We start from the raw sequence: 11,432 nt of genomic DNA on the forward strand, positions 1-11,432 counted from the left end.
CATAATGTGTTAGATGCACCAACGGTGGCGTGTACTACGTAGGGCCTTTCTAATTGCACCAAACATGGATATGCATTGATCGATGATGATTCCCTTTGGAGAAGTTCTATGAACTTCACCCATTGGCTGAAAACCCACTCATAACTTGGAGTTTCCTCATTCCCTAGTAGAGCACGGACGAGCAGGGTCGACTTACCATGGTGGTTGACACCGACAAACACGCAAACGGTAATCCATGCCTACACGCAAAACAACCACATATAAAAACCGGATCATGACCGTACGAAAAAAAATTAAAAACCATCAACATAACTACATCATACCTGTTTGTACTGTATGTGTTATCAAAAGACACCACGTCTCCGTAATATTCATACGACGCCTTGCACGTTGCATCCACCCATACTGCACTCCTAAACTTATACTCCTCGTCCAGATTTACTGCGTAGAAGAAGTTCGGGTTGATGTCCTCCATTCGCATGAAGTAGTTCATCATCTCCCTAACATCTACATTCACGTTGCTGGTTCGGAGTCTTGATGTAATATAGTTTCTTAAATCCTTTTTTGAGAAGCCCAGGTTCGACGGCCCCCTCTAGACTCATTAGCCAATGCTAGGAATGTCTTGTTTGGTCGAATCACAGCCTCATCGTTATCCTCGATCATACACTTCGCATGCATGGTCAATTCCCTATACTCATGGTAGTGCACCGCTTTTTTTTGCTGAACATGGGTGCAAGTGCCTCAACTCAATCATGAAGAAAATCCACTCTTACTTCTCCCTATCAAACTTCACATATATGCTTGCCTTGCACCCGGCGGCTGAAATCGTATTCTTCCGTGTTGGTGCTTTGACACGAGACCCGCAAAAACTGTCATGATTACAGTAGATAGCTTGGTTAATGGGTTCTTTTGTGATCTTGTCACATGTTGTCGTCCTTATCTTAGTTGCAAACCCTACTTTTTTTGCGTAGCTAACATAGAATTCATGAGCCAGTTGCAATGCGCAAACCGCATTCCAACTCTTGGTATTTCATCTCCAGAAGGCAACCGTGATCCGGTAACTACGTTTCAGATGAAAAAAAATCAATGCCATTAATGGTCAAATCAAACATGTGGTTCATGACTACACAAAATTAAACTAGAGTCCAAATCTTGTAACCAAGATCCATTTCTTCACTTCCAACCTCAGTAACATCCGAGAGTTGCATGACCTACAATCGCAAAATAAATGCACAAATCCAAAGAAAAAAAACTAATTAGATAAACCCTTACTAAATATCATGTACATAAACCCTCACTAAACAACACAAACAATGTGACACATATAGAAATCAACTCTATCATCCTACCCATTTTAACTTGGAAGCAGATGCATGAATATCCGCTAATGATAGTAATTAAATTAATTATTTAATTTCACCTATTATATAATTATTGTAGCTACTACTATTCTCTTTCACAATGAGACTGTACATCACATAGATTAACATGCAGTACATACAACTAACATGCACTTAGTTCTGTCCTCGGTTTCAGAGTCCATAGTCACTAGAGTTGGTTTTTTTATTCATTTTCTATCTATTATGTATAATAATATATATATGCAGGTGGAAGATTAAGTTGCCCATAAATTAATAACTCTTGTCTATTTAATAAATATTTTTAGAAAGTCTTAATAATAATAACAATACCATTAGGTGTATTTTATATTCAATATACTACATCAATAAGGTTCTAATGGGTCTATGGGCATCACGCACAATAATATAGCTGATTACTTATTGAATAACACGATCTCTAATCTAGCCAACTCTAATGCTTATACATGCAAATTAAATTTAGTTATATAAATACATATATTCATATAGGAGAGTGTAAAAATTCTTCATATGCCATGATTCATTATCACATGCAAATTCTTCATTAATATAAGCATACCATGAATTTAATACCAGCACAAAATTGGTTGCATCAAGAATGATTATGTTGCATCTAGGTAAGCAATTAACATAAAATAAAACACTCCACTTGCACTAAGTATAAACATCTAAATCATATGGAAATAACCATCCGTTATCAATGTTTCAACGTACATTGCTTATCTTATTAGATTGCTCACCCTCGACGACGACATGATTGGGAACGTTGTTCTGTGGATTCGATGAATTGTCATTACCGACAGAAGATGGAACACGACATAGCGGTTCAACGAAATTGCACTCCAATTACGAACTTCCGAGGGGTGATGGACGTATAAAAGGAAACACACTTGTGATCCTTTATCTTGCGTCGTCGACGTGGGGAGGGAGACACACGCTGGCTGCGAGGGAGTGGCTGCACGTCTGGGGCACTGCGGGAACAACGCACACGATCGGACGGTGTTGCTGGGCGGTTGCCTTTGCGGACGTCGGCGTCAGCCAGATCTATCTCGGACGGTGGCTGGTGTATCTTTGTTTTGGAGCGGCGCCAATGAACTATGAAAAAATCGGACGTAAAGAAAGAAACACTAAATGGGAAAAGAAATGTCATTTTAGAGTGGGTTTAAGTAATTGACGAAAGTCTTATTTCTTTTAAATTTCAAATTAGAAACTATTAAAAATTAATTAATTAATTATAATTTAAATTTAATTTTAATTTAATCCCATTATACACATTATATACTATATATATTGACTCCTCGTACTTTTTCTTTACAAAATTGTAATCTGATCAATATGAATTCCAATTATTTTATTTAGGTATTTTTATGTATTATTCCCTCCCCTACATGGGAACGTATACTCTCTTTAATAAGAAAAACCCCATCCCAAACGACGCCGTTTGATGTTTTTAAATAAAAAAATACCCTAGTTCTGAAGCTACCCACCCGACCCCATTTCTCTCCCTCAGCTCACGTCGGTTCACCGCCACCGCACGCTCGCCGCCGTCGCCGCGCCTCTTGCTGGATCCTCCGTGCCGTGTGCTCGCGTATCCCCTCTGTCCTCCGTCTGTGGTCGGCTGCTCGCATCTCGCCACGCCTACCTCCGCCAGTGAGTGCTCGAGCTGTGCGTGGTTGTTGCTGCTCGTCGTCCGTGGTTGTCTGACTTGTCTCTGCTCGATTCTGCCTCTGCAACAACATGTGAGCATTTTAGGGTTTATGAATATGAATTGATTCTGCCTCTCAGTCTCACTCCAGTCTCGTCTCAGTCACACTTGCCGGCGTCTCGTCTCCTCTCCGGTGTCTCAACGTCTCGCGGCCTTCCCTGGGCTCCTTCTCCCTAAGCAATTCGTGGGGTTGTCGCCTTCCCTGGGGTCGTCGTCGCTTGTCGTCTTCTAATTTCGGGTCCTCGCCGTCGCGGAGTCGCCGCCGTGTACCGTTGGTGAGTCCCTGCATCATCGCTTCCCCTGTTCTCTCTTTTCCAGAATTCTCTTCTCCCTGTATTTTTCCATGTTGCTGAATTGCTAATCAATTAATTTACCTTGTTGCTGTAAATCATCACTGAACTAGGATTTGTTGAATTTATCGCTGTAAGTTGAATTTGTTGCTTAAAATATCACTGAGCTAATTTTTTTGGTTGATGAAAATCATCACTGAGTTGAATTTGTTGCTGATTATCATCACTGAACCTTGGATTTGTTGCTGTCTTGCTGAAATAATCACTTAGCCAAATTTTTTTATTGCTGTAAATCATCTTTGGAGTTAAATTCTTTGTTGCTGAAAATTATCATAGTTGAATTTGTTGTTGAAAATTGTCAATTAGCTGAATTTGTTGCTGTAAGAAGATTTGATTCTTAGTATTGATTGATTTGATTCTTACATAGGCAGTATTGATTTGGTATAATTAGTTGAATTTAGTTTTTAATTAGTTTGTTAATTATTAACTTATTGACTTATTTTTCTGTTATTTTTTTTTTCTAGAATTTTGATACTTGATTGTTATTAATGTATTATTGTATTTGATTGTTATTAATGTGTTTGTGAAGACATGTTTTTGAATTTTTAATTTTAAGCTTATTTTTTGTAATTTTATATTTATATTTAATTGTGACCGGATCAACCGGTTCAACCCGTGATCTACCGGTTGAACTAGTAACCCGGTCGTATGACCAAGTCGATTACTGGTTCGGATCTAATTACTATGTTCTAAACCAATTATTTATTATTTCATATTTTCTCTTTTAACTTGCATATAATTAAGCGAAGCACGTATCAAACCAAAGGAACTTTTGTTATATATGTTGGTGATTTGTTGGATTACCATTGTGAGAAAATTGATGCAATCAGGGACTAAACTGCACATAACGTGGATAAAATGACATGTTTCAAACTTCCAACCAGCGAGAGAGTCAAAGTTATAAAGTTCTGTTTTGAAGGTTTCTATCTTACGTGGAAGTAGGATGATAAAATGGGATTTTGAAGGCAAGTTTGGTGCATTATAGAAAGTTAGAAACGCATCTGTCACTCTGAATAAGATAATAAGAGATGTAGTTAAGGCTATATTTATTTAATATGCTAAATGCTTGTGTTTTGCTTATTTGCTGAATGTTGTGTTTACTTCCTGTTTAGTTTACTGAATTAATTTGCTAAATGCTTGTGTTCATTTATTTTCCAAATGTTGTGTTTATTTCTTGTTTAGTTTTCTGAATTATTTTGCTAAATGCTTGTGTTTTGACCTGTTGTTGTTGTTCATGATGTAGTTATTTGCTGAATATGTTTTTTGACCTGTGTTGCTGCTGTTCTTGATGTAGTTATTTGCTGAATGTTTTCTTTTTTACCTACATTCTTGCTGAATTAATTGTTCATGTTTTGTATAAGATCGATAATTGTAGCTCTACTCCTATTGGTTGAATACTTTGTTTTATGGATTTTTAAGCCAGAGATTCTTCCTTGCCTCCAGGTACGCACTCTTTTTATTCTCTCATCAGATCTCATTTTAACAATTCTTAAATTAGTTTATTTGTTTATTTATTTCTGATTTGCATGGAAATGGGGGTTGAGTTGACCCTTTTGGTTTTAATTTTAAATTCTTTCAGGGAACCATTGTTGGGGGTTGAGTTTGACTAAAAAACTTTTAGCCAATGAAACAAAGTGGCAAGCAGTAGACAGAGAAGACAGAAGAGGAACATAGAGTGTACGGCAAAAGAGGTGACAGCAGAATGTGATGGAGTGAGTGTGTCACCGACGATTTCTCTCTCTTTTGCACCTCCTGCATCCATTCAATTTTATGATCACTTCACTGTCTTTCTCTCTCTTTTTTCTTGAAAATAACTTATGGTTTTGAATATGGAGAAGAGCATATACACATTTCTCACTGTGCACCGTTGGGAATCACTCAACTGTATGAGGTATAGTTTGGCTTCACTGAGACCTGTCCATGGAAGATTAGCTCTCAAATTTCTGAATTGGGTTATTAACCAGCCCAATTTTGAGCTCAATCATGTCACACACATACTATGCACTACCACTCACATACTTGTTAGGGCTAGAATGTACAATTTTGCCAAAGCAACCTTGTCCCATTTGTTGCATTTGCCAATTGGCTTGAACTCTGCCTTTTTTGCTCTTATGGACACATACCCAATTTGCAACTCTAGCCCTGCTGTATTCGACATCTTGATTCGAGTTTGCTTGAAAGAAAACATGGTTGGAGATGCTGTGCAGGTTTTCTACTTGATGGGATCCCGGGGGTTCAAGCCTTCTGTATGCACTTGTAACATGGTGCTTGGTTCGTTGGCGAAGGGCCGGACTCATGACCTTTTTTGGTCCTTTTTCAAAGGAATGCTTGCCAAGAGGGTTCATCCTGATGTTGCAACGTTCAACATATTGTTAAATGCTTTGTGTGAGCGGGGGAAGTTTAAGAGTGCTGGTTTGCTTCTGAGGAAGATGGAAGAGAGTGGTTATTTTCCGAATGTGGTTACTTATAATACTTTGCTCAATTGGTATTGCAAGAAGGGGAAGTATAAAGGGGCGTCAGAAATGATTGATCGCATGGAAGCTAAGGGTATTGCAGTTGATGTTTGTACATATAATGTGTTGATAGACAATTTGTGCAGGGAAGGCAAGAGCGCGAAAGGTTACTTAATGTTGAAAAGGATGAGAAAGAATGCGGTGTATCCCAACGAGATCACTTACAACACTCTCATTAATGGATTTGTTAAGGAGGGGAAGATTGCAGTTGCTTCTCGAGTCTTTGATGAGATGTTGTTGTTTAATTTGTTCCCTAATAGCATCAGTTACAATACTTTGGTTGATGGGCATTGTCGCAACGGCAACTTTGGGGAAGCCTTCAGACTCGTTGATCTGATGGAGTCACATGGTTTGAGACCTAATGAAGTGACATATGGAGCTCTTTTGAATGGGCTATCCAAGCATGCTGAATTTGGGTTGGTATCCAGAATCCTTGAACGAATGAGGATGAATGGGGTGAGAATTTGTCGTATTAGTTATACTACAATGATTGATGGGATGTGTAAGAATGGCCTACTTGAAGAAGCTGCACATTTGATGGATGATTTGTTAGAAGTTTCCATCAATCTTGATGTCATTACATTTTCAGTTCTTATAAATGGATTTTTGAGGGTGGGGAAGATAAATAATGCAAAGGAGATAATGTGTAAAATGTACAAGGCTGGAGTAGTGCCAAACAGCAGTTTGTATTCAACATTAATCTACAATTATTGTAAGATGCGAAACCTTGAAGAGGCATTAAATACTTATGCAATTATGAACCGTAGTGGTCACGTTGCAGATCGATTCACATGCAATGTGTTGGTTGCCACTTTTTGTAGATGTGGGAGACTTGAAGAGGCTGAGTACTTTATGGATCACATGAGCAGGATGAGTCTTGATCCTGATTCTGTTACTTTTGATTGCATTGTAAATAGTTATGGAAATTCTGGTAATGCATTAAAAGCATTTTCTGTGTTTGATAAAATGATTAGCTTAGGCCATTCCCCTAGTCGGTTCACATATGGTGGCCTGGTGAAAGGACTTTGCACTAGTGGATGTATTAAAGAGGCAATCACGTTTATGCATCAACTTTCTTGCATTCCTTATGTTGTTGATAATGTTTTCTACAACACAGTACTTACTTGGGCATGTAGATTAGGTAATTTATCAGATGCAGTTGCCCTTATTTATGAGATGATTAAAAACAATTTTATGCCAGATAGTTATACATACAGCAATCTTATTGGGTTGCTATGCAAGAAGCATGAAGTGGTTGCTGCACTTCTTTTCTCAGAGAAGGCAATTGAGAAAGGATTGTTACATCCTAATCTTGTCTTGTACACTAGTATAATTGATGGGCTTCTTAAGGCAGGACATTCAAGATTTGCTTTCTATATTTTTGAAGATATGCTGAACAAAGGTGTTACCCCTGATACTGTAGTATTGAATGTACTGTTGGATTGGTACTCAAGGAAGGGGAAAATGTCAAAGGTAAATGATATCCTTTCCACAATGAGGAATAGAGGTTTAGCCTTCAATTTAGCTACTTACAATATTCTCATGCATGGATATTCAAAGAGGCATGCGATGGCAAAGTGTTCTATGCTGTATAATGGCATGATCAGAGACGGTTTCAGGAAGGATAGGTTAACTTGGCATTCTCTTATTCTTGGGTATTGTAGCTCTGGATCATTGGATGTTGCTGTAAAAATTTTAAGATGGATAACACTTGAAGGTTCTACTGCTGACTGTTTTACATTTAACATGCTTATTACTAAGCTCTGTGAAAGGGATCAGATCAAAAAGGCCTTTGATCTGGTAAAACTGATGAATAGGTTAGGAGTTATTCCTAATGTAGATACATACAATGCCCTTTTTCTTGGACATATTAGAACTGGTGCTTTTGATGAAGCCCATAATGTTTTGCAAGCCTTATCGGCAAATGGTTCTGTTCCTACATGTAAACAATATATCACTTTAATCAATAGCATGTGTAGAGTTGGAAATGTAAAAGGAGCAATGAAACTTCAAGATGAGATGAGAACACTTGGTGTCACCTCCAGTGATGTTGCTATGAGTGCTATTGTTAGAGGTCTTGCACGTTCAGGGAAGACCGAAAATGCTGTTTGGGTTCTTGATTTCATGCTTGGGAAGAAAATCATTCCAACTACTGCTACCTTCACCACATTAATGCATGCTTGTTGCAAAGAAGCTAATGTTGCAAAGGCTTTAGAATTGAAGAATATAATGGAGCGTTGCCATTTAAAGCTTGATGTTGCTGCATACAATGTTCTTGTATCAGGCCTTTGTGCTAATGGTGATACTGAATCTGCTTTTCAACTTTATGAGGAGATGAAACAAAGAGATATTTGCCCCAATACCTCTATATTTACTGTTCTCATTGATTCTTTTTGTGATGGAAATTATCACAACGAAAGTGAAAAGCTTTTGAGAGATCTACAGGCAAGGGAGCTGTTTATTTTGGATTTATGTCAAGGCACTGAAAGCTTGAATGAGTTATTAGTGATTGCTAGGAAAGAGTTGATTCACTTGAGAGATAAAAGGAGAAGAAAGTTTGGTTGCTAACAGCATGCTTTTCGTTGGATGAATTGGAGGTGCAGTTGAGATGGCAGTTTTGTTACCCTGCTTGATGCAATGTTGCTGATATGGTTTGCAACCTTGATTCCTATTTTGTTGTGATAGTACTTTTTTAATCATTTGAAATGCAACCTACTTATGTTTCATGTACTGTTCGCTACAGGTCTGGTTTCACTTAAAGCTAAAAGAATCCTCTCAGAATCTCTCAAACTCGGCCAGGTACATAAAATTACACCCAAATTTTATGGCTAATTAACCATAGTTCAATTACAATTCAACTCATCTAGCACAATTTGATAAAATTAAAGTTCAACATGCAAACAACAATTTTCATATTTTGAGTATCAAGATTTATTCTCAAAAGCACAGAACCTATTGCACTCAACTATACTAACAAGCTATTTATCCTTCTTAGCTGCCTGTTTTGCATCGTGCTGTGTAGTCTATAAAGCAGAAATGCATTCAAAGCTTTGCATGTTTTTCAAACACCAGCTTATCCTGCTTGTCTTTCAAACATGGCACACAGTAACACATTTCATTAATCAGTTTGTAATATTGATGCACATACAAAATTATTTGATTAACATTCACAGCAAAATCTCATATTTTTTTCATCATGGATTTTGCATTCTACTCTACTGGAATCAACAAAGATGGACAATGCTTCATTTCAAAAGATAGTGACCATTATCAAAAGTTATAGCTTCTGGTTGTGTTATTTATGTTCTTCATGCAAATAACTAGAAGCAATAGGAATCAATTGCTGGTCATTTTTTCTTCTAACGTCACTCCAAATTGCTCAGTCATGTTCAAGTCCTCACATTTCACTCCATTAGGAAGCTCCCAATCAAAGTGATACAGCAATATGCAACGGCCAGCTCAACATTTATTAAGCTTAATTTGATGCCCGGGCATATTCTTCTTTCAGCACCAAATGGAATGTATTCAAAATTACTTCCTTTGTAGTTAATGGTACTATCAGTAAATCTCTCTGGATAAAACCTCTCTGGTTCACAATAGTAGTTTGGATCTCTTCCAATTGCCCAAGCATTCACAGTGACTGTACTTTTGACAGGTATATGATATCCATTAATCTCACATGCTTCTCTACATTCTCTAGGAATCAAAAGTGGAGCTGGAGGGTGTAACCTTAGGGTCTCTTTGACCACTGGTTTCAAATACTTGAGCTCATTATGTAAGTCTCATTGACATTTCCACTCATGTCGAATATCTCTCTCACCTCGAGCTGTGCTTTCTGCATTACTCTTGGGTCCTTGATCATCTCATTTAGATTGTCAATATTTATATATATATAAAAAAAAAAAAAAAAGATACTCTTGGTTATCTGATTGTGCAATCTGCTTTGGTCTAGGGATGCCGAAGGGTAAACCGCTGGTTGAACTTTTGTGGCAACCACAGCTGTTGATTCCATCATCATCAAAAGCCACAGATGCTTGTCATAACAAACCTCAAAAGTGAGGCATCTAATAGTAGTCTATGGAAACCCAATACAGAGCTTGTTGATGGCCTTTTCCTCCTGACTATCCCAGAAAGTTAAACAAATTACTAAGAAAACAAGCTTATGCAATATATTTCCTGGAGGAAATTTTCTTTTGCAATGCAACCTTGGTTAAGTTTCTTTTTTTGTTTTTAAAATAAAAAAAAAATCTTATTTTTATTGCTAGTTTGAGTAGTTTTACACAGCTGACTAGCTGGGCTGGGTATAGTGGTGGTGACTTCCTTTTTTAATCAAACAGAAGTAGGAGATCTTCTCTCCCACCCCCATTTTTTTGGGGAAACTGTAAAAAGAAATTATGTAGTTATCTGATTTTGCAGTACTCACAAATAATTAGTACAATAATATAAGTATATTTATTTTTATTGAATTAAATTAAATTATTAATTTAAATTATAATCATCTAAATTTTTTAATTAAATATTTTTATAATTTTAAAATTTAAAATTATTTGAATTAAATTGTATGAAATGGAAAAATAAAAATCAAACAAATATAGCATTAATTCAATTATACAGCCATCTCAGTCATTGAGACGTCAATTAGAATTTTGTGCATATTTCGGATTCTGAGACCTTTTATGAATTTTGTACGTATCTTGGGTATTCAATACTCATTTAGCTCTTGTGATAGATCGGGGTTTGAGTATTTGAGATCTATTTATTTTTTAAAATCTCCTCAGTAACTATAATATGACACATTATACATTTATGTAATTATGCTATATTTTATATATTTTTGTAAATTTTATATTTATTTAATTTAAATAAAAAATATCCGTCTTTTAACAGGCAGTGGAGTTTTCAATTTTTTCATGAGTTAAAAAAGGACCACCACTTCAATCTATGACCCAGTTATTGTGAAGGGAAAGTTGATATAAACCGTCGCTGCTATTAGATTCACCCAAATTTTAATGGCGGAAAAATAATAGGGAATTCACATAATCTACAAGTGTGATATACATTTTATATGGTAAGTACAAATTTCGGTACTATCAAAATAAAAAACAACCTCATAAGTAAGAAAATCGTTGTAAGATGTTTTGCTCCGGTTACCCATGAGCACATACCCACAATTTCCACACCAAGCATTCAAGTGTCATTTATCGAACTATTGAATTAATCGGCATTACTTTTAAAATTAATTATTAAAATCATACTTCAAACTTTTACGGCTTTCCACACCAAGCATTCAAGTGTCATTTATCGAACTATTGAATTAATCGGCATTACTTTTAAAATTAATTATTAAAATCATACTTCAAACTTTTACGGCTTGTTTTGGTAAAACTTTTTAAAAAGGTGTTTGTATTTTTTAAAAACAAAGCACCTCATTTTGCGTTTGGTAAATTAAAAAGCCCAAATACTTATATTTGCGGCTTTTCAAAGT

General features: G+C 36.4%; 1 protein-coding gene and 1 pseudogene across 10 annotated transcripts; one reads left to right on the plus strand and one right to left on the minus strand.

The window, feature by feature from the left end:
• Positions 1–2,818: 2,818 nt before the first annotated feature.
• On the plus strand, positions 2,819–10,409 carry LOC107608966 (PPR superfamily protein). 10 transcript variants are annotated; one of them, XM_088493894.1, is made up of 9 exons: positions 2,819–3,118; positions 3,187–3,359; positions 4,796–4,877; positions 5,014–8,598; positions 8,691–8,746; positions 9,331–9,499; positions 9,648–9,722; positions 9,900–10,111; positions 10,222–10,409. In XM_088493894.1, exon 4 carries the CDS (start codon positions 5,252–5,254, stop codon positions 8,513–8,515), a length of 3,264 nt encoding a protein of 1,087 aa, XP_088350020.1. In that variant the 5' UTR covers positions 2,819–3,118; positions 3,187–3,359; positions 4,796–4,877; positions 5,014–5,251; the 3' UTR covers positions 8,516–8,598; positions 8,691–8,746; positions 9,331–9,499; positions 9,648–9,722; positions 9,900–10,111; positions 10,222–10,409. The 10 variants fall into 10 exon arrangements, with proteins under 10 accessions (XP_088350020.1, XP_088350027.1, XP_088350019.1 ...); XM_088493898.1 differs by having other exon boundaries at positions 2,837–3,276; positions 3,341–3,359; positions 9,603–9,722; XM_088493897.1 differs by having other exon boundaries at positions 2,837–3,276; positions 3,341–3,359; positions 5,014–8,746; positions 9,603–9,722.
• On the minus strand, positions 9,284–10,020 carry LOC148550865 (cytochrome P450 71D11 pseudogene; annotated as a pseudogene).
• Positions 10,410–11,432: the final 1,023 nt, after the last annotated feature.

The sequence above is a fragment of the Arachis ipaensis genome, chromosome B7 (assembly GCF_059453495.1).
Source record: "Arachis ipaensis isolate K30076 ecotype BB chromosome B7, ASM5945349v1, whole genome shotgun sequence".
Taxonomy (NCBI): Eukaryota; Viridiplantae; Streptophyta; class Magnoliopsida; order Fabales; family Fabaceae; genus Arachis; species Arachis ipaensis.

What these genes read in the sequence shown, in the direction of transcription:
- LOC107608966 (XM_088493901.1), top strand. Translation starts at nt 5,252, where the DNA reads ATGGTTTTGAATATGGAGAAGAGCATATACACATTTCTCACTGTGCAC.